The 23,626-nt window shown below is 39.6% G+C and overlaps 2 protein-coding genes across 2 annotated transcripts; both read right to left on the bottom strand.

The window, feature by feature from the left end:
• Nucleotides 1–4: 4 nt before the first annotated feature.
• On the bottom strand, nt 5–12,167 carry LOC122650987 (zinc finger CCCH domain-containing protein 32). The gene is made up of 8 exons (XM_043844339.1): nt 11,904–12,167; nt 11,075–11,185; nt 7,979–9,556; nt 7,733–7,816; nt 6,152–6,436; nt 3,767–4,150; nt 1,494–1,802; nt 5–230 (listed from the first exon to the last, which is right to left on the bottom strand). Exons 1-8 carry the CDS (start codon nt 12,039–12,041, stop codon nt 81–83), a joined length of 3,039 nt encoding a protein of 1,012 aa, XP_043700274.1. The 5' UTR covers nt 12,042–12,167; the 3' UTR covers nt 5–80.
• A 6,892-nt stretch (nt 12,168–19,059) lies between these two features.
• LOC122651483 (zinc finger CCCH domain-containing protein 39-like) lies at nt 19,060–21,751 on the bottom strand. Its single transcript, XM_043844875.1, has 2 exons — nt 20,934–21,751; nt 19,060–19,367 (listed from the first exon to the last, which is right to left on the bottom strand). The coding sequence occupies exons 1-2, from the start codon at nt 21,715–21,717 to the stop codon at nt 19,120–19,122; spliced, it is 1,032 nt and encodes a 343-aa protein (XP_043700810.1). The 5' UTR covers nt 21,718–21,751; the 3' UTR covers nt 19,060–19,119.
• Nucleotides 21,752–23,626: the final 1,875 nt, after the last annotated feature.

The following is a 23,626-nucleotide window of genomic DNA, read 5'->3' as shown; positions in this document are numbered from 1 at the left end:
TAGATGAACACAAAATACTCTATAGAATATAAAAAGGAAATCATATTTAAATACATTCAAACCAGCTTTTACAGATCAATTTAACTGCTAAAGACAGTTTCAGGAGCAGACCGCTGGTACGGGAGGTGGTGATCAGGGACCCCTTCTTCTGTGCGCTTGTCTTCAAACCATTTCAGCACTCTTTTCCGTGGTAAATTAGTCACATGAACTATGCTGCTGATCATTGTGTTCTGCATGGTCATTTTTGAGCAAGGTGTAAGGATCAAAGGCTTCCTATACAGCTAATACATGTCCAGAGTGACAGTATAGATTGAATAATAGCCACATTACGTATGTAACCCCATTGAAAATTAAAATAGCATCCACAAAATCATTGTAATGCATGCAATTATTTATGAATGAGTAAAATAACAGTTATGCCTTTATGCCCACAAATATGCCATCAGATGGGTGGTGGGTATCCTAGGTAGGTCAGTATATATGAATGACTAAAATGGATGGCCAAGACAGACCAACCCAACCATTGAAACTAGCAATGCCAAAAGATGGGAGAGTGAATTGATAAGCATGTACTTCTGTTCTTGAGTTGGGGGCTTTTTGGCCCCTCTATATCATATTCATACAAGGTAAATGGGGAAGGAGTCTACTGAACTTTAATGTCTTATGAGAGTCATCATAGTATTTAATATTACAGAATACAGGTAATAAGAAGTTAGAACTCATACTAGAGCAGCAAACAGGCAAACTTGGAAAATCCATCATAGTACAAGTACACTATTACATGAAAAATATTGGAAAAGGGAATAAATATTTCTTGTCTATAGCAATGTTTGAACATTTAAATTGATAAATAAAAGGGTGTACCCAGTGCACGTGGCTCCCGCCACTGCAGGGTCTGGGGAGGGTCATAATGTACGCAGCCTTACCCCTGCTTTCACAGAGAAGCTGTTTCCAGAACTTCTCAGTACATTTATGATGTCAAAAACTGAAGTTGCAAGGGAGTTAAAACCTATGGTAGTGTAACTTTTATTTTTAACTCATTAACTCACTGGAACAGCAACCATTGAGCTGGTCAAAAGATACAAAGAATCAAAGCTGAACGTATCAATGAGCATTTGACGTTTTGAGTCAAAGCAACACAATAAAAAGACATGCTTACAAGCAATTTTTATGTACCCATTTGCACACCAGTTCCAAGTATTTTAAAAGGATATCTATTTCTTCCAGATCTGTTATGAATTTGGATATTAAATAGCCAACATGAATTGCTGTATTGTTCTTTGGCCGACTCATGACTACTGTTATATTCACATAATTTTTAGCAACAAGCAATAATTCCATAAAGAACAATACGGGTTTCCTCTTTTTTTTTTTTTTATTTATTTATTTCCATTTATCTGATGCTGTTTTGACTGACATATTCTCTACCAACACATTGCACCAACATACAAGGAATTTTACTAGCAGATGTATAGAAAAAGAAATTTACTTACAGATGGACGTTTTGTGCGTCTATAAACTCTTTCAAAGGTTTCAACATGCACTTTCTTCAGTCTCTTCTGAGTGGACCATCTACTTTGCATTACATGTACTGGTTCTCTCACCTTGGTCTCGGGCTTTACAACATCAACCTTCTCTTCTACAGGAGAAGACTCCATGCTTTTAATTACAGGCTCTGAAATTGCTGTTGCAACTTTATCAGGTAAAGCAGCAGACATCAATACGAGGTTTGGAGGGGGCTCACGAAGCAATTCAAGGACCACTGCCCTATCAAGACATAGCTCAGCCGCAAGACTTTTAATCTGCAAAAATAGAAGTTTTCTGATCTATAATATTGAAGCTAGATTGCGTACCTGGATTACTATAACATTGAAAAGAAGACCATATATGAAGGATAAATCATGCCTTTAATCATGGAACTAAATCTCGGTTGAAGCTGACTGAAATCTCCGTGTTGTCTTGGTATTAAGCCTGATCGAAAACGAAAGCCAGGGTCGAAACCCAGTGTCGAAACCTTGAAACGAGATCCCACACCTCTGAACCTTGCCTTTAATAATTACCATAGCATGCACGTCAAGAGAATGCACAAGCTGATAAGGCATTTAATAATTACCACAGTATGCACATCAAGATAATGCACAAGCCAATGGGGCCAAAAAACTGTCTTCCACCTTTGCTCAGTCAGCACCATCCATGCAGTACTTTATTTAACAAGTTCATAATTTAGACTGTTTAGCATGTGCGTGCACCCACACCCACACACACAACAAGAAAAAAACCTGTTGCTCCCACACACACACATACAAAGCCTGTTGCTTTATAATGATTGTTCAAGGAGGCTTGTGTCTCGACGTTTCTGTTTGCAAAACAAAGGCCAAACACGAAGAGGCTCATGGAATCAAGTTCCATAGTGCTGTGCATATGGGAGAAATCAACAAGTGGACATTTCCCTACTCTTACCAGATTGAAGACCAAATTTTCTAAAGATTTTCAGTATGTGATATTTTTGCTAATTATCAGGAGTTAAAAGGGTACATATTTTCCACCAGTCAAAAGGAATGTGGAGTATCATCTTTGACCATGTATCTACTAAATTAAATTAACTTAATTTTCCATATTCCCACATTGGTGGTTCATTCATTCTTGTCCATCTAAATTTTGTAATCATTGCAGGTTGCATCATGATGATTTCCAACACCAAAATTGACCTGATCTCATGAGACCTACCGACATATACATTCCCAGATTTCTTATCTGGCAATTAATTCCGGCCAAATGGAAGGAAGCTAATGTGTAATAATGGAATTTGCATCCATCTGGACTTAGCACGTATGAAGTTTCTTAATACGCCGCTCAGCTGATGGCCCACTATGTACAGGATTTCTCCAGTTTTCCATATCAACCATCAATGTTAAAGTTCTTAATTAAAAAATGGCCAGAAAAGAGGGATCATTTTTCCAAGAGAAATGCTTCAGGGCTGGAATTCATCACATGGATATAGGGTCAAATGGCTACTATGTCCAAACTCCTCAGCCATACCAACTAAACTGACAAATAAAGATTCTTTGATCCCATTTTTCTTGCTAAATGTGACCACTGATATGGCAGCTCAAAATTGATCCACATTTTGCCACCTAACCATCTTACCCTGTGGTGAATTTCATCCTAAAAAGCTTCCACCATGCGGCAAAAAGACGTCATGTTTCTTTTCTCTTGTTTGAGACACATCCACATAGAGACCTCAGCAAACCCAATAACTGTTAGGATGCTTGATGCCCCCCTTCCCTTGTAAGGAGTATTTTGGTCATCATAGAAAATAGTGTAATTTCTTATACATCACTCGTCTGTCTGTGTATAAATCAAATCACTCCTTACAAGGATATATGCAGCAGCCTGATTGGGCCTACCAAAGTTTCTCCAGATAATAATTTAATCCTGAATACTCTCTATCAGACGGAAGTTATGGATTTTCAAAATCAGCTATTTCACATGGCAGAGAACCTTCTTACAAACCAGGCTTCAAAGCCTTAACTCCATATTGCACTAAATGGGCATGTTTTACTTCTCAAAAACTATATGACATAACATTTTATTAGAATGGTCTAACAGGGTCAAACTTTAGTCTAAAGGGAGCTTGGAGGAGAACAGCCTCCGAATTTTGGCCCAGATGCTCTAAAACCCTAGAATATCCCATGTATATGACTATGCCAAGCAAACAAGATTCATTAGATCACCACATTTAGAAACAGAACAGATGAGTGCTTACACTAGTTTTACGTCGACCAATCTTTAAAGCAGAAGCCAATCGTCGAAGCTGCCAATTTTTAAGCTTCAATGGTTTTTCGTCCTCTTCCTCTTCATCTTCATCTTCCTCCTCGTCCTCCAAATCTTCCTCCTCATCTTCCTCCTTGTCAACATCATCATGACCTGTTATTTGGTCCTCAGCCAAGTCAAGCATCACTGATAATTCATCCTCTTCACCAAGTGCCTCTTCCAATTCACGTTCAAGCCTAGCTAGGTCTTCCTCACTTATCTCCTCGTCACTATCGTCCATAGATGGGTCATCATTTTTAAGATCATCTTCCAGCTGACGAAAAAGAGCCTCGATAGCATCCTCCTCCTCCAGATCATCACTTTGAGGCAAACACTGCTGGAAGAGACAAAGTGAATGAGTTTGTATATTTTGAATACTAAAACAGCCAAAGATTTCAGATAAACAAAAACACTTGACAAAGGTCCAATGTAGATTTTAATTTATAGAATCCATGGAATTAGAGATACCAAGAAGCTTCATAAATAACCTAATTAGACATTTGATAAAATGGCAACAAAATTGGCTAGGCCATCCGTACATGGTATCCATAAATAAGGAGGATGTCCATCATCAAGCAATTAACATATGAATATTGCATTTACTTTATTTAGTTTATGTGTACGTCTAACTCAGGAAAGGAGAAGCTCAGAAAGAAAGCCAGCGCATTTTTAATGCTGGTAGCTTCTCATCTTGAATAAAACTGCAAGATGGGCAGCAATCAACAAAATCTTAAATTTTCCAACTCATTGAAGACATCAAAGCCCACCAACGGAGGCCTTTGAATAGGTTGAAAGTTAACCAATATGCTTTATATTGTCACCCTAAATGGCTTGCAGAAAACGATGCCTCTAATAAAGTTAAAATACATTAAGAGGAATAAAAGCCTCCATTTTATTAATTTGGAATAATAACAAAATATTGTTTCATCTGATATCATACTGAAAGTCTGAAAAGTAGTTTATACACAAATAAACCTATCTAGAACCAAGAACACAATTAGGAACATCGGACATGTAAATGAGTTTAACAACTCAGCACCTCTAATCAGGGGTTGTAGGGGACTTCCCATCCTGGAACAGGTTCAGGATTGGATTTTGGAGTGAGATCATCAACCTAACAGAATATTCCTTGAGGGAAAACTCCACCTGCCGCCTGGATGTCACCAGGACATTACATCCACAGCTGTGGAAGACACGGTCAATGCTCCCTGTTGACACCCTGCATGCTTCATGGGGAGACTTTGCAGAGGTAGTCCACACTGATGTTTGACTTCACTTCCAAATTTGTTTCCCAAGTTGTGATCATGAAACACAAAGCTAGTGGAGAGCATAGTGATGGAAAAGGTACAGGTATTGTGATCAGCTCCAAATGAGATAGTCAACTTTAAAAGCCACTGGAAGTATATCATTCAAGAGAGGTTGGAATTGAGAATGCTGCATAAGATTTCTAGTTGCCTCAGTGACTTTTCCTGGTTCACTGTAGTCTAATGTACAAGTTTTGGCTGCCGTTTCTGAACTCTTTTGGGATTCTTCAACCTATCCCATGTGATCTGAAAGGAGCTCTATCTATATGACAATCTAGAGGTTTGAGTAGGAAAAAAAAAATCATTTTTAAAATGCTCCCTCTCTGACTCACTGGTGTGGTGTGCTTGGTCAGAAAAGAAGTTGTGTTTTTTTTAGGGCCAGCACAGAGCAAACTCTGAGAATTTGAAGCTTACTTGGGAGTTACTTACCTTCTGGGACCTAGCTTCTAAGGAGTTTGAAAGATTGTCAGCAAGTTTCTTGGCCTCCAGTTGGTGGTTATCTGTAATTAGAAACTAATAGTTTTTTGTTTCTTTTGCTTTGTATCTCTCAGAATCCTCTGAATTGTTCCCTGTACTGGGCTTTTGCCCTCTTTCTTCGTCTAACCCTCTCAATAAAATCTTTTATCCAAAAAAAAATAAAATTAAATAGCAGGTTTGTAACTCCATTTTCTTTCTTTCCAACCCTCAAACCCATCGAACCCACACAATAAAAGAAATCTTTCAAACTGACTTGTCAATGGAGACAACAAGTGAGGAACATTAATCTTCAAGCAAATCAAAGCATTGCCCATCATTGGTGAAATCACTAGACCCATTCCAACCAACGAAAACGGAAGCCAGAAAAGAGGAGACGCACATATGCGAAACTAAAATGAGCAAATACAGAAAAGAGTAGAGCCAAATCTAATTGTTGGCTGGGCAAGCGTCCTGTAGTAAGAGTAGTAGTTATGAGCAGATATGGAAGCTCTTATCATTATGTAAAGAGAAGTGAAAAGGAGAAAATTCCCATAAGATGAATAAGAGGAAATCATCACCTTCTTCTTGTTGTCGTTGTTTTTCTTCTTCTTCTTCTTCTTCTTCGAAGATGTTACCACGGAGCCATCGTTTCGACGTCGGGAGAAAACGAGAACGGAACGAGGGAAAGGGAGGCGTGGGAGAGTCAGGTACGTTCTGGGTTGGGTCACCAAGAAGCGTTCACTGAGTCGGGTCACCGTCAGACTCCCGAGTGAAGAAGCAGAAGCGGAGCTCGAAGCAGCAGCAGCAGCCATTGTTGCTCTTCCCAAATTCAATCCGCCGCTTTCGAAATCCGAAAAATCCAATTACAGGGACTGGGAGTGGTATTATGGATATTTTGATTACAAAACCTTTGTTAACGATAAGAACCTGATCATGGGGCCTGATGCGGTGCCACCGGTAACACCGTTGAGACAGCACCTTACCGTGGGAATGGAACCCACGTTTACTTAACTCTTTAAAGCCCATAGATTATCGAATGGGCCGGAGACCCAGCTTGATCCATTGATCAAAGTGATATCAAAATTCCGCCACAACCTTGCCGGAGTAGACTGACCCAAAGAGCCCACCTTTTACCTTCATGCTTCTTAGTCTATAAAATTTGGTGATTTGTCTCAACCTTATGTTACATTATGTATGGGGTATTCTCCCTTATTTTTATCAAGTCTCCCTTCAGTCACGAGATCTGACCCTTTGACTGAACCCAATGAAGGTATTTAGGACCTTCATTAGTAAGGGGTAGGTAAGATTTAATGATGAGAATGTTTCACAAATCCAATAATAGTGTCAACAAATTCTCTCTTCACCCTAGGTGACTACAAAAAATTTTCAGTACTGAATTTTATTATTTTTTATTTTTTGGAAGGATTTACCCTAATAAACTTGTCAAGACGGTCTAGATTTCTACCATGTGGCAAATCACATAGAAACTAATTTGTTGACAATAGCACAAGTTCCATAAATTTCATCCCATACAGTGTTCACCGAATGGAAAAATAAAAATCTGAAAATCTAAGGTGTACAAGAAGATGCATCAGCATACATGGATGACTGAAAAATTCAAAGAAGCATGCCAATACAAATTAAATCCTGAAATTTGACATGTGACTATCCTACACCTACATATTGAAAGATGAGGAAAATACAAAGATGCATGGCAATACACGAGAGAGTGTTTAATTGTTCTTAATTGTTCCTAATCGTAAAATTTAACATATGACTAATCCAATCCTACACATATATCCATCCAAAGATCAGAACGACCAAATCACCCTACCATGTAACTAAAAATTGGTGAACCACCACAACAAGCTCATCAAAATGGCTCATCCTCGTGAACTTACTTTTGCCCTTTATTTATTTATTTTTCATTATTATTATTATTATTATTTATTTTTATTTTTTTGTTTGGGAGGGGAGGGGGGGGGGGAGGAGAGGGGTACAGAGAGAGAAAGAGATGGAGAGGGTTCTTCCATGATCTATCCATTTGCAATTCATAGGGGAAATTTAATTTTCGTTTACCAATCTTTGCAATGCAGAATGACCCCAGTAGCAGGGGCCATCAATTCGCAAGGCTCAACAAAACAACTTTCATATGAGACCTTCAAAATGGCAACTGCACTGTACACAAAATGAGGAGTTCCCAATGGTGATGTAATGTTCTCAGTAAAAGTTGTAAATCTAAACTGCAGCCAAACTAAACTCTAGGATAAAACTCTTAATACTAAGCACCAAAGGGCCCAGGTCGCCAAGCATGGCAAAGGACCTCCCAAGGATCAGCAACAGATTCTGCTAGTCATTCTTCTCAATATCAAAGGCTGATTAACTAACGGGACTTGCTTGATTCAAGAGAATATGGTGGCAAACTTCTTCTCAAGGCCATCATCATCTTCATCATCCTCGTCTACATAGTTATCGTCTTTGTTTATATAATCATACCTCTTCCCGGACTCACCATTGCCATGCTTTGACCTGCTTCTGGCATTCTCATTGTCTACTGACCACAACTTCCCTTTGTCCTTGAGGATTTCACTTAGAGGTTTAGGGCCCTGGAAGTCCACAGATGTGCTTCTATTTGAACGCGCTGTGCTCCCAAAGCCATTTTTGTTCTCCCTCGCTTTTCTCTTTTCTTCTTTGATTTGGTCAAGGGTTTTTGGTCCACTAAACTCAGAAGAATCATGCATATGTCTCCTGTCCCTAGGAGCTGTGCCCCTCAAAACCTCGGAGGGAATAAACTCTGGCCTTCCCTGCCTTCTTTTTTCTCTCTCTCTTTGCCTGGACCTGCTATGCCTTGGCTGCGAATGCCTAAACCCGCTACCTCTGTGGTGGTCGTTTGGCCCAGCAATCTTATCACCATGTGAACCTATCATGTTCTTTCCCACTTCTGATGCCAGTCTTCCATGAAGAGGATCACCCATTCCATGCCTTCCAGGCCGTTCCCTCATCCGATCATTCAGGTGAGACGAGCCATGCCTTCTTGGGTTTCTGGAAATCAGACGATCATCCATCCTCCTGCGTTTCCTCAGGCGGTCTCTAAGATCCACACTATTCTTCCCATCAATTTCAGGATCCCTAGGCAAGAATTTCCTCTTCTGGAACAATATAGGATCTACCATCCTCTCCCTCGAGTGGTCAGAGCCTCTACGGATATAATCAGAGATAGGGTCATCCTCCAAATGTTCATATGATTCATAATGACCATGTTTGTACAAATTTCCTGCATCTGTGTATTCCATGGGATCATAAGCAGCTGGATCTTCATATTCATACTGGAGCAAATGGTTATGCAGCTCCCTTGCATCCCTATCATGGGCAATTAAGTACTCAGGATCATCCTCGTAGCCCAAATTCTCTGATCCATCATCCACGAGTACATCAAATCCAGGTGATGATTCCCACCACTCTTCTGGCACAATGGAACCAGCAGCTGCATGCTCCTCAGAACTCTGTTCTTGACATGAAGGGGACCTACCTTCAATAGAATCTTCTGCAGGAACTGGGATTTCTGACTTAATCCTTGCCTCTTCAAACTCAGGCACAGATATCTCGGGGGATGGGCTTTGCTCCACAACTATATTAGGAACTGATTCTTGGTTATCGCGCCCAGACTTTATGCTCAAAACAGGCTTAGAATTGATTTCAGATGGATTAGGAAGGGCTGCTACTGATGCTGGACCAGCACCACTTCCTGTGGATGTCTTCGTTTCAATATGATGGACATCAGTGACCACACCAGTGGTTTTTGTAGATTTAGAACCAGAATTAGCACCATTGGGAGGACCATGCAAGAAAGAGCATCTGTCGCCTTTGTTACAATACCCACTGAAATAAAAATAACAGGGGACACTGGTCATGTTTACCGGCGCAGATGACTGATTCAGCGGGGCAGTAGGGTCTGATAAAGCTTCAGTATGTGCTTCTAATGGCTGTGAAAGCATCAGCAAATTAGTCAGTTGGCAAATCAGAGAACCAAGCTAAACCACCCCCACCCCATACACACACACACACACACACACCAAAAAAGAGAGAGAAAATAAAGCTCAGTGATTTCAGAACATCGAAGCAAAGAATATTACCATTCTTAAAGTAAGTTATCCTAAACATGTCCCAAGGAGTAGACCTGAAACACAAATCACAATCATGCATGGGCCTCAACCAGCAAGACCTAGCATTCACAGGTGAAGCTCCAGAGATGCATCCCAGAAAGCTTTTTGAGGCATATATTTGACTAAAAGACCAGAGAAGAACCTCTTGAATCTATAGTGAACTTTTGAGGTATACTTTTCAAGTGTTCCTTGATGGCTTGCACTGAGGATAAATATCATACCAAAAATATACCCTACCATCTCTCCATGGGGTGGTTGGTATCCAAACCCCACTTCTTTTCCCTTCCCTTGTCTGTTTCTTTTTGGTCCCTTTTAAAAAAAAAGATTGGTATGTCTTGTTCCATTCATGAAAATTGTTTTCGTGTGTTTGATGGATCTTGTCAGCCTGGCCATTTGCATCTCTGTTCCTGTCTTCTGGAGCCTTCCCTCTAGTTTTTTTATTTTCGTTCTTGTTTTGGCCTCTCCTGCTCCTTGTGGGCTACTATCTACCTGTAAGGATTTGGAAGTGCACTTTTTCTTTTTCTCTTGAATTTTTTAACAAATTTGTAGCAATTGAAGAAACGTCCATCAGATTGGATCATTAAACATTTTCCCTGTAAATCTGTGGTCTCCCCCCTCCCCGGAGAAATTTGAAACCTTTTCAATATTTACAGTCATATAGATACAGGACCTTTGGCAGAAGCTGGTTCCGTAAGTAGAGAGAAAGCCTCTCTGTAAGTAGAATTTAAGCCTCTATATGTCCTTGGATTATCCCCAGTAGAAAATCTCTAATAGATTAGTTGAAATTGAACAAAGGAAACATGTTAACCCAAGTGTACCATTATGCTTATTGAGAAATTAGAAAAAAATAAAAATAAAAATTCAAACATATGTTTTGCAGCCCAAAGCAATGTTCTCTTAGAACACTTTTCAGTGCTAAAAAACGGAACACCATGCTGCACCCAATTACATAGATTACAACAAAGACTAATAAACCTTCCTCGAATCTTCAGGAACATACCATTAATAGGTATCAGATCAAATCGAAGATATATATCGAACTAAGAACTTTTTTCCATTTTGGGCAATATCAGATTGTTAAATGCAATCATTTCATTCATTAAATTTATGAAAAAAAATGTTCACCTTTAAAAAGGAAAAGGCATTAAACAATGAAGAAATTCGATACTAGTAACATGAAAGTCCTACACATGACCAATTAGGGAAAAGGTAAAACATATTAATTCTAATGTTAAACTCAAGGTTATCTAAATCCGATGCAACTTTGATCTTGAGCAACCAAATAGGTTCCCCAACTGATACTTAGACAACATATACAAAATAGAATGAAGATCTCACCGGATGTCGAAAAGCACAGGTTGGGTTGAGGCAATTCCCATTCAACCAGTACCAGCAATCCCTCGGATTGAGCCTTGCAATATCACTATGCCGATACTCACACTCAATCCCCTGGAAAGAAAAAATATAATTCAATATGGTTATTAGATAAATAAATTATTGAACCCTAAATTGACATGTAAACACGAACAGGAACTGGAATATGCAGGCACATACAGAAAGCAACTGGGCTCAATGCCCAATATCCGCCAACCTTTTGCGAAAATACAAGGCCGCCAGTTTCAAAACGAATCTCAGTTGATTCCGGATAAGTTAAATGAAGCCAATGATAGGAATAGATACACAATGCGAGAAGAAATACGTTTTGAAGGCCAAAACAAGGAATGCAAAAAAAAAAAAAATCGATTACCGAATCAGGGAAAGCAAAAGAGGCATAGTTTCACTACACTACCAAAATTCTCTTTAAAAACCCTAGAAACAAAGAAGCCCAGTCGATTAAATACGAAAAGAGCAATGAAACGAGAAATCGAGAAACTATTTCCCAAAGCATCAAAAGACAGAAAGTTAATATTTCCCAACATTCCATTCAATCTCGTTGGAGAAATAGAAATCACACACCATTCTATCAAAAACAACTGGACATACCCAAGATCCCTAAAAGGGTTCCAAGAAAACAGAGACAAATCAAGGGGAAAAAATGCGCGGAAAATAGAAAAGAACCTATTACATAATACAAATAGTAATAGAAACATAATCTAACTGATACGCACGTAATAATCGAAGAAGAAACAGAAGACGAAGATCGAAAGGGATTTCAGAGAAGACAAACCTTCTTGCAGGTGAGAGGAGAGGCCAAGAAGTAAACGCAGTCAGTGTTACGCTTCTGTATTTCATCTTCCATTTCGAAAGACAAAAAAAAGGGTATCTCAGAATGAGATGGTACCCTGGAAGCTCTTCGAATTTGCATTCATGGCGGAGACATCACAGATCGCGCAGTGAACGAGAGACGCCTTCTTTTGTATCGTGAGTTTTATGGTTCCATGATTCTTCTGGGCTCTGGTTCTGGTTCTGGCCATCTCAAGGGTCTGGGGTTTTTCAGTATGAATTTACCAAGTGCAATTTATGCAAATGTCCATCTCTCTCGTTAAATTGCGCTTTGATTCCTTCTGCTATCCAATATTCCAATCCAAGCACTAGAGAGAGAGAGAGAGAGAAATTTAGTTTTTATACATATGGACCCACCAACTCAGAAATTTCCACCGTTTGATTATTAGAACTCCAAGAGGTGGGCCTAGAATTTGAGCCTAGTATTTTGAGTTGATGGGCTTCGTATGTGATGGGCCTTTATTAAGAACTCCTCTTAGGAGAGTTACTTAAAAGACAGCAAGTAGGTCATGGACTCATGGGGACTCATGGGCCAGTATGGGGTGGTGATGTGATCATGGTGGGTGTGGAGAAACTTGGTCCTACAAATATTGAAATATTAAGGAGAAAATTTGGATAGAAATTAACATTTATATCTAATTTCTCATAACCTATAGTGAAGAGAGAATTTATTCATCTACATGATCTAATTCTCTCTCTCTCTGATTGGATTGGAGAAAGGTATTTTAGACCTTCAATAGTAGAGAACATGAATTAATGATAGCATTCATTCTTCGCATAATTCAATCACAACGTGGAATCATCGTGGGTGAATAGATTCTCTCTTTATCAACCCTATCATTTGGTTAGATCACTATTAACTATGATGCATGTGTATTTGGTAGATAGAGAGACCCTCTTAAGAATGAGACAACCCTTTGTTTAGCCTAGAGAGTATTTGTTTTAGTCCCATTTCATCTTTGGGATAAGCGAGAGCCAAGAGCATCATCTTCATTAGGAAGAAATGAGCAAGGTAAAGTAAGTTTAGCACACAAGAACAAGCATTTGTTGAATTAAAGGACCCTCCAGCTTGCTCCACACCAATAACCATTTTATACGAGGTTTAAAAACCCCTGAATTGGACATATGATTGGTTTTCATCAGTTTCAATTTAAATCGGATCAAAATCGGTCAAAATTAGCTTAATATAGGTCAAAACCCTAGAAAATGGAAACGAGAAGAAGAAATAAAGGTTTTCCATTGATGTATAGATATTGCTACAAGAGGTAACTTGTGATGATTTTCTATTATTTTACTTACTAAATGAAGAAAAATCACAAAAAAATGAATTTTTTTTTTTAAATTTTATTATTTTGGCATGAAAACCCCGTAAGCAGAGCAAGTTAATTAAGCCACAAATGGCAAAAGGGAAAGTAAAGTTCGGAAAAAATCCTTCGGAAAAGAACTCTTCCACAATCCCAAATAAGGTAGCTCAAAGCCCATTTAGAGATAGCATGGATACAAGCATTGTGCTCTCTACAAACTAAAGAAAAATATATAGACTAAAAGTAAGGTAAAAGAAGTATAAAGATCCATCATAATGGTGGGGTCTACAATTGGGGAAGGGCCAAAGGATCCAATAAACAGTTGATAAGAACATGAGAGTAGGAATCTATGACAATGCAACGGAGACCATCATCAACTGCCGCTTTCAAACCCAGGCAAATGGCCCTAGCTTTACCAATAATAGCTAACTATGAAAAACATGCTCAGATATTGGCCATCATGTAAAGGCTCCCATAATTACCAAGAACTGAAGATCCCACGACCCTGGGTCTTGGGACAGAGAGCATTTGTAAATATATGATAAGACTCTCACACCAAGAAAGTAAAGCGCCAAGGAGGGAGAGATAGTTCAGCAGCTCTGGGAGGGGAAAGTACAAATAAAGTCTCCATCACACACATGTTCACCAAATCTACCCATGGATGTATGTGATACTCTTTTGAAAGGCCATAACATTCCTACACTTCCAGACTTCCTAGAGAATGACTATATGGGCAGAGAAGTACTCCCCTTGCTCCTTCCTTGTCAAACCAGGAAGGTGGCCCAATGCAACACCTAATCCAAGATAGGTCAATTAGGCCACATAGAAACACATGAAGCAAACTGTGCCTGCAGGGTCTGGAGGAATTGCAACAAGGTGTGCTCAACAATCTTAGAGGCACTCCCACAACATGAGTGGAGGTCAAAAGCAACACATTCATGTGATGAAGATTAGCCAGACGCCCAATGGATTAATACATGCTTTTCAAATGAAGTTTAGGACCTTTGGGTGGACTTTAGATGATCATATAATCTTCCATACAATTTTTCATATAGCGGTGATCCTCGAGCTAGAGGACGAAAAGCTAGAGTGAGAGAAGCTCCGAGATGATATGCAAATTTCAAAGAGAAGAATCCACCCCCCCCCCCCCCAAAGCCTATCCTAGCAATCATCAGAGCTAAGGGAGATTTTCAACACTACCTCCACCTCATGTAGAGAAAACAGAGACCTCCGCTTAGCCCCATCCCAGGAGGCTTTAGTAATCAATTCAACAACCCAGGCAATAGAGCATTAATGGAGGGGTTGGAGGGAATGTATCATGTACTCAAGTAGAGAGGGAATCCAAAAATCACTATAAATATTAATACTTCGTCCATTTCTCACAATCCAAAGACGACCTTTAACAAAAAGATCTCTACCTTTCAAAATACTCTGTCATGCCCAAGATGGGTGAGATCCAGGCTATGCTTGAAGAAAGTTGCCACCAAGGATGTAAACATTGCATAGAAAGCAAGCCCAAAGATAATATGGAGAAATTGTCACCCTACTTTGTTAGTAAGACTTGTTTATGGGTATGAAAGACCCTAATCCCATGTTTTCCATCCAACTTTCGCTTACAGAGACAATCCTAAATAATCCAATGAATCTTCCTATCGTCCTTCTTTTACCCCCCCCCCCCTCCCAAAAAAAATAAAATTTGCATCCCTCTTTGTTAATTTCATCAAGCAAACCATTTGGGAGCTTATAATGAAACTTTTGTTTTTGGGAAATTTACACATACCACCCCTGAGGTTTGACGAAAGGATATTTTTACCCCCTAGTTTTAGATAATTCTGCGTACCCCCTGAGGTTTGCAAATAGTAACAAATAAGCCTATTCCATCAGTTCATGACTAACACTGTTAAAAATTAGACTTGAACTGACGGAATTGCCCTTACAAGAAAAAAAAAAATACCTGCAACTCATCTTCCCCAATCGACTTTGGGGAAGATGAGTTGCAGGTATCCTGAAAATCTGAAAGGCACAACAAGAATCCTAGTTCATCTCTGGTGTAAATTTCAATCGAACCTTTGTGACAAACATTCGATCATATATTCGGACCATCACGCATAGAGATTGAACAATGAAATCCGAAACTCAGAAAAATCTACTAAATCTCTAATTCGCAGTTCAAAAATCACGAGATCAGACATCATAACACATCATTGAGGATGCAATTGATCATTTGACCTCGAGAAAATTCATCTGAGATGTGCTTAAACCCATAGAGATGCTCAAGGGTTCTGAATCTCAAATTTAGATCGATTAATCCATGATCCACCCAACTCCAGATTATAAGATCATATATTATAGAAAATGTAATTGATTGTTTGGTCCTTTCGACAAAACAAATCAGAGATCAGAGACTGAGTTTAGCGCAACAAATCAAGAACCAGAGTTTCTGCAATTCTTCAATAAAAAATTTCGATTCTTCTCCTACAACTTGATTCGAGGAGGTAGTGAATCAACGGTCAGCCAAGTCCAACAATCCAAAATAAATCCTTAGAGTTTCTCCGGAGAAGAAAAGAAACCTGTCGGTGATGGGATTCAGAGAACATTTCATATCACCGTAGTGAAGTTCCAGGCTTGACACGTTTAATTGTAGGAAAAGCTACAATCCAGATCGTCTACAGTTGGGTATCCGGTGGCAGTAGGAGGATATTTAGTTGAATTAGGGTTATTGAGAGAGTCCAGATTAGGGTAATAAAGAGGCGAGATGTAAGAGAGTGGTTAGGTATTGGGGTTAGGGTTTGTTGGGAAGAAAGAAGAAGCTAATGGGGAAGAAGAAGATGGAAGAGGAAACAGAGGAGAAGAAGAAGATGAAAGCGATGCTTGCAACTCAGGGGCGTATGCAAGCATCCCATATAAGTAAATTTCCCAATTTATTTTTGGTGCTTCGCTCCTTATAAGTAGGGAGTAGAGACAGAGTTGCAGAGCATTCTCCAATTGTACAAACTAGCTTGTCTGCTCATTCTTCACTGAGAAATTCTTCTTCATCTTCCGTGAGAGAGAAATAGAGAGAGAGAGAGAGCAATGGCGATGAATGCTGCTGCGTCTATCATTAAAACCGTCGCTGCTACGTCTGTCATTAAAACTGTCGCAGCTTCATCACCCATCTCCAGAGCCCTTCATGTATGTAAATGCTCTTCTAGTCTCCCTGTTATAGATTCAATACTTAAACAAAATTTAGGTAGCTGAGGTTTCCCCAATGATGGTTTGGTTTTATTTTGCAATTTCAGTTGTTCCCATTCTTACCCATGAACTGCAGGTCTTGTTTTTACCTTCTCCGGTGGTTGGAGATGTATTTCACGGTTAGAAGCACTGATTGTTGCTTGTTTCTCTTCAATCGGCTACAAATCATGAATACCCACAAATTGGGGAAAGATGAGTTGCAGGTGTTGTTCTTTTTTTTCCTTTTCTTTTAAGGGCAATTCTGTCAGTTCAAATCTAATTTTTAACAGTGTTAGTCATGAACTGACGGGATGGACTTATTTGTTATCGTTTGCAAACCTCAGGAGGGTATGCAGAATTTTCCAAAACTGGGGGTGAAAATATCCTTTCGTCAAACCTCAGTGGTGGTATATGTAAATTTCCCTTTTTTTTTGTAAGGGAAAAAAAAAAATGAGATATTGAATAGAAAAAAAATAAATTGTATAAAAGAAAAAAAAATTATTTAGATCTCAAATCAATCACTTACCCCCGTATTAGCATCAAGGTTCTTAAACTTGTGATCGGGATTTGGATCGGGTCTAGCTCAGCTACAATTGGCTCGGACCTTAAAAATACAATGGAAATTGGCCACTCAGAAAAGGTGAGAATCAGGATGGGCCTCGATCAATTTGATACCAATTCTTGAAACCGTGATGACTTGGATTCTGTGTATGCCTATGCACACCTATTGGTACCCTTGATTAAGGGTGTGAATTTAGGACCAGAACCGGCCCACTCATTAAATTATTAGTCCGGAACTTAGAAATAAAATTGGAATCCCCGCTCAAAAACAGTGAGAATCAGGATGGGCCTCGATCGATCTGATATTGATTCTTGAAATTGTGATTGACTTGCAATCTGCGTATGCCTATGCATATCTATTGGTACTTTTGATTAAGGGTATGAATTTAATACCATAACTGAAAATTGGACCGAAACTGATCCGCTAGGAACCAATTCCAGACCACCCATTAAATTATTAGTTCGGTTTTGGATCTAGTTCTTGGAACCAATTAATTTATTGGTCAGGGCTGGTTCTGATCCGGTTCTCCCAATAGTTCCAGAACCAATAGACCAATTAAGGACGGTTAGACCTGATATACATTGTGTAGAAACCTTGGATTTAGAAATTGTTTTTGTTGGAGCTTTAGATAGAATAATGACAGTTATGATTGAGTGCAGGTTTCCGGAGGAGATCCAACAAGTTATGTAATATTGTTGATACATTGAGTTGACATGTGATAGCTAGAGGGCTTCCCGAACTGGTCTACATTAGCCTACCTGTCACCATCTTTCTTTATTGCCCAACTACTACTTCCATAAGAGAAGGATTTATGTCTCCATCAACCTACCTACAAAGGTATTTGCTATGAATATAAGCTCCAATATCCAAGGATCCTAAATTTGCCAACATATAGTTCTTTCTTCTTTTATTGAAATAAACATTTTTATATTCCTCTAGATTTTATGTAATCACAGTAATTTCACGCAAAGTGTCCCTAACTTAAGAATATCAACACAAAGCTTCTATGGACCATCTCCAACTCATAGAGACCATGATTCAGCTATCACCCATCCTTTTGATCTGTCTTTTACATGCATTCTCTATACCCATATATGCTTTTTATCCCAAAGTATATTCAAAACATTCATTTCTTCTTTATATTATTTGGGATATTTGGTTATCTGTATACTTGGGAATGAATATTTATTTAATAAAGAAAAATGAAGGCTATTTGGTCGTGTGGTTCTTGTGTCTAGACATAAGACCACTTGAAATTATCGCTCAAGTCCCGGGACCTATAAAATTCCATTCAATCAAATGCTCCTGCTCACGCTCTTATTGACGCCCACACTAGTGCAAACGTTACAACACTAGTTTCACGCAAAGTGTCCCTAACTTAAGAATATCAACACAGCTTCTATGGACCATCTCCAACTTATAGAGACCATGATTCAGCTGTCACCCATCCTTCTGATTTATCTTTTACATGCGTTCTCTATACCCATATATGCTTTCTATCCCCCATGTATATTCAAAACATTTAAGAACAATTAAAAGGTGTCAAGTTCTAACTACCCCAATAGATGTGTCATTCAGACGCATTTTTTAAGCATACTTTGATATATAGCAATTGCATATGAACTACAATCCCACCATGATTATGTGAGCAACATATTACATCTATTCCCTCAAACCCCCTCCCCCATCCAAAGAAGAAAAAAAAAAAAAACAAGAAAAATGAGAATTGGAAATCATTCAATCAATACTTGGGTATACAACAATCCATAATTTCCAACACTAAATCTCAAAATTGTATCACCCCAAAACGATGGGAGGAAAGAATACAAAATTGATGATCAGAATGTACATTTTCCATGATAGCAGACATTCAATGATTTGTTCAAAAAGAATCAAAATGAGACTAATCAACCCACTAATAGATCAAACGAAGAAAAAATTGCGACTCATCCTTCCAGACCTCAAGCAAGACCCAACGCACAAAGAAAAGTAAAACCCATACTAATTTGCCTAATCTACTAGAGAAAAAGGGTATGATACTAGAACTCTAAATTTCAAGTTCCAGCAAAACTTCTACTCTAGAATCAGCTCTCCACTTTGCTAGGCGAATTGCGAACAAGCGGCACATCATCAATCCAATCAGCATAAATGCGACTGATCTTCTCAGCTCTCCAGTTCAGCAGACACTTCTTACCTTGCACTTGCTGCTTACAAGTTCCCACCCCTGTATTAGTGGGTGATACATCATAATTGGAATTCATAAGAGGTTTTATGGGAGCTGTGTAAACATTCCCTACTTCTGCTTCAATGTGGCCTCCAATCTTCTGCAGTTCTGTGATCAAGTCATCAGCCAATATAATTAGTAATGAATAGTTTCCTTGACATAAGTGCAAACTACATGATACTGAAAATGATTCTTCTGTGAAAACTACATAGAACTACAACAGACAATTAGCTAAGTATTACAACATACTATGTATGAAAGGCATCATAAATCAAGCTATCTTGACGATGATTTACTAGAATTTCCTCCATAACTATTAATTTATCATATTTTGACCCAAAAAAAAAAGAAAAGGAGCAAATTCACAAGGACATGAAGGGGCCAGTATTGCATGGGAAATGGCTGATGTTATAACTGTAGGATGAAGCCTAAACAATAGATAAGATTATTTGTTGATTGTTCTCTGGATTACTAACATTTTAGAAATAATTTCTAATCAAATTTAAGGGCTTTAGCAGCCATACCTATTATTTTAGAGACTGTGAAAGAGATGTTTCATTAGCTATTCCAGGTTCAATTAAAACTGAAGGCTTAAGTGGAAACAAGAGCTTTTGTTGGACAGACTTTGCTCCAACTGAGACTCTTCCAGACTAACAGAGTGACTCCAAGGAGTACCGATTATCTGGAGTAATTTGGCACTAATGTGATTCTATAAAGCCAACCTTTGATTTTTGCTCTTCCGAAGCAAAATCTTTTTGCTTCTCATCTTGCATTTCATTGTAAGAATCACTTGCTCATTCTGTAAGCCATCATTTACAGTAAGTTGGTTACTATAACAATCACTTGTACGGATCAAAGAAGGAAATTGTCTAGGGGATCCCACTGTGAGCCATCTTGAGGCCCCCACCCTGGACTGGACTTCATGGAATTGAAAGTTCCTGAAAAGAAGGCAATGAAATCAGGGGATACCAATCAATTCTAGTTGGGGAGGGGGGGGGGGGGAAGAGGGGGGTTGTGATTCCTCTACACAGCTGACCCTGGAGTCCTCCTAGCATAGCTCATCAAAGTGCTTCTTTGAAGAATCACTCAGGAGCATGGATCAAGGTATCAGAATCCCGATACATATTGGTATTGCTGATAATGATACGATATTGATACGGATAGGTAGTATTGGCAAAAAAGTGGTAGTTTTTTTATTGGATGTCTCCGAAGAGACCAAAAAAAAGTGGTAGTTATTTGAATTTATGCCCAATACAGGTCTCTGTATCGTATCAGCGGTAACCAACATGGGCACCAATACCGATACCTATAACCCTGCTCAGGAGTGCTTCCAAACATGCTTTAGTTACCTCCAAGTGATTGAAAAATAGCAGTGAGGAGTCGAAGAATTTCCTGCCCTGGAGACTCTTCAACTAACAACAAGGTTAAGAAGCAATACAAGTCATGCAGAAATACGGTCCCTGATAACCAATTTCTCCGTCAATATCTTCCTGGTCTAGTGGTTGATTGGATTGAAATTATTTTTGGTGAAAAATACTCTTATCATACAAGCAACACAAAATCAATAAGGCGAAATGGGTATACAATAAGCAGAAGTCAAACAAACACAACGAATAGGAAAAAAGAAAAACCATCAAAGCAGAAAAACAGAAAGCTTGGTTGCCGCAAGAATACCTGCTTGCCCATGAGCAAAGTGACATTTATCACCAAAGGGGCAGGTCGCAGAGATCTCCCACCTGGAACAGATTCTTGTCTTCCAAAAAGGCTTCACATTGATCCGATTAACATCAGAACCGGAATTCACAAACCCATTACTTTCCTGTGGATGGTCAGACCCACTTCCATTATTCACAGGAGATCCTGTAGTCCCAATGCTGATTGCAGAACTCTCCCTAAATCTCCCAGGATCGTCCCTGAACTTGGCTGGATCTTCGTGAAGAAAATTACATCTATCCCTATATGGGCACTCCTCCCCATTACAGTACTTCTTGCAGAGCTTGAGCCTAGTGATTATTCTCTGATCTTCATCCCAAAGCCCAGCGGCTCTTTCTTCCTCACGGGCTCTGGCAGCAAGTATTTCCTGCCAGTTGGGTGGAGGCTTCCTCAAATCGTCAGGCCCATGGACAAAATTGCAGTTGTCCCCATAAGGACAGGCCCCAGTAAAGAATTTTGCGCAAGGACGGGTCTTGAAAAACATCCTGTTTACGCCCCTACAAACAGGAGGGTTCAACGCTGGCGGAGGCGGCATTCTTGGATTTCCAGGTGGGTTTGAAAAGGAATTCGAGCGGTTATCTTCGAAGTTTCTGGGCTTCTTGAATGGCGGTGTCCAATCGGCACCAAAAGCAGGTTGGGCTTGTTCGTTGTCAAAAGGGATTTGAGGCCAGAATCCAACAGGTTCACCGCTTACAGGGAATGATGGCAGTGGACAGAACGGACGGGGAGGAGCAGGAACACTCATACTTGCCGATGTTAGGGCTTTAAACCAGTTTTGTTCGGAAGAATCAGATAACCAAGATGGACAAATCGGAATGCCAGTGAAACAACATTAGATGAAGATTTATTATTTGACCAGAAAACACCAAATAATATCAATGAGTGAATTACCCACTCACACAAAATTAAGATCCAGTTCCTATGAACAAAAAACTTCAGAGCCTCCTCGGAATGAGTCGGCGGGAAAGAATTGTAAAGAATATAAATCTGAAAAGCTGCCAAACCAGAAACCCTAAATTCAATGCAAGGCTGCAAGCCAAAACAACTAAACCCTAGTGAAGTCTAAAACCCTAAAACGGCATCTCAACGACTGAATTAGTCAGAATTCCTTTCTAAGAAGGTTCTTAATGAATTTTTCTACTTCGTGCACGGTTGTGTGTGGTGCAAGACCGTGCCTAGCAACCATGGGATGGAGATGAAAAATACGTGATCATATCATCCAACGGTTGAAAGCACGAACGTACACCATGCACAGCCATGGTTCCCCTCTCTTCATTCTACAATTTACTGGGGTCAAGTTTCTTTACCCTTACTCTCCCCGTGAGGGAGGTTAAGAGTTAAGACAGGCGATGGAGGAAAAATTTAGAGGGTGGAGGATAAAAATGTCCCACTCATACCATGCTTGTTGAGCTAGCTGGTAAAATTTGTGTAGGCAAACACGGGTTGGGTTTGGCCCGGTATTTAAAATCTAAGCCCAGCCCAGAGTTCTTTTGGGGCTCAGGTCAAGTCGGGCCTGACCCAAGGTTAGGTTGGGTTTTTGAACACCCAAGCCTAAGGGTGTCAATCTGGAATCGAAACCGTATACCGAAACCAAAACCGCCCGCGTAAAACCATACCAAACTGCACCTTTGCAAAAAGGGTACGGTACGGTATGGTCAAACGGTATTGACCACGGTACGGTACGGTAACGGTTTTTACAGTCATACCGTCGGTATGTACCGAAATTGTACCGTTTTACTGAATTTGTACCATAACCGTACCGTTTTGGGGTGTAAACATGCACAAATGAAACCGTACCGTTTTCGTACCGTATGCATACCATTTTCGTACCGTATATATACCGTTTTCATATACATATCATTTATAAAAATCGAATTTATACCGTTTTTTGTACCATATATATACCATTTTCGTACCGTACCGTATACATACCATTTTATATATCGCTTTCATACCATACCGAAACTGTACCGTAGCGGTACAGTTACGGTATTGAAAATAGGGTTCCTAAACGGTACGATACGGTATCGGTATTGGGTACCTATTTTTTGTACCGTACCGTATTACCGAAACCGTACTGGTTGACAAGCCTACCCAAGCCCAGCCAGGTGTTGTTAGGGTTTAGCCTAAGCACACGACCCCAGGTTAGGTTAAGATATCTCAGCCAAAGCCCAGCCTAATAGGGCATAGGGAAGGCTGGATTTGGCCTTACAAATATACGTGTGCGTATGTATGTATATATGGGCCGGGGCTCAATCCAAGGTTTCAGCACAAGACAGACCCCAGTCGCTGAAAATTTTAAGTGGGCTTCTGATTGGCATGGAATTACTCGGCCATACTTGCACCCTCTAAATTTGGCTTACCTAGTTACCTTCCCCGTTCAGCTAAACGGGCAAGGTTTCCTCGCTGCATAAAGTGGGAAATTAGGATGAACTGCCAACCCTAATTTTTATATATCGAACTGGTCAAGGGCATCCTAGCTAGAAAACTGCTGACTAAGGGTTAGAAGTCCCAAAATTCTTTTTTTCATTCTTACTTGTCACGAGTCCCGAGTCATGACCACCCTGGAATCTATGGATTGCAACACCTAATTGTGCCATGAGGCAGGTTGTATCAGGATTCAATTTTGTGCGCAAAAAGACCTCAAGTTCTTA

The sequence above is a fragment of the Telopea speciosissima genome, chromosome 2 (genome assembly GCF_018873765.1).
Source record: "Telopea speciosissima isolate NSW1024214 ecotype Mountain lineage chromosome 2, Tspe_v1, whole genome shotgun sequence".
In the NCBI taxonomy this organism is placed as follows: Eukaryota; Viridiplantae; Streptophyta; class Magnoliopsida; order Proteales; family Proteaceae; genus Telopea; species Telopea speciosissima.
This window is presented reverse-complemented; position numbering and strand designations above follow the sequence as displayed.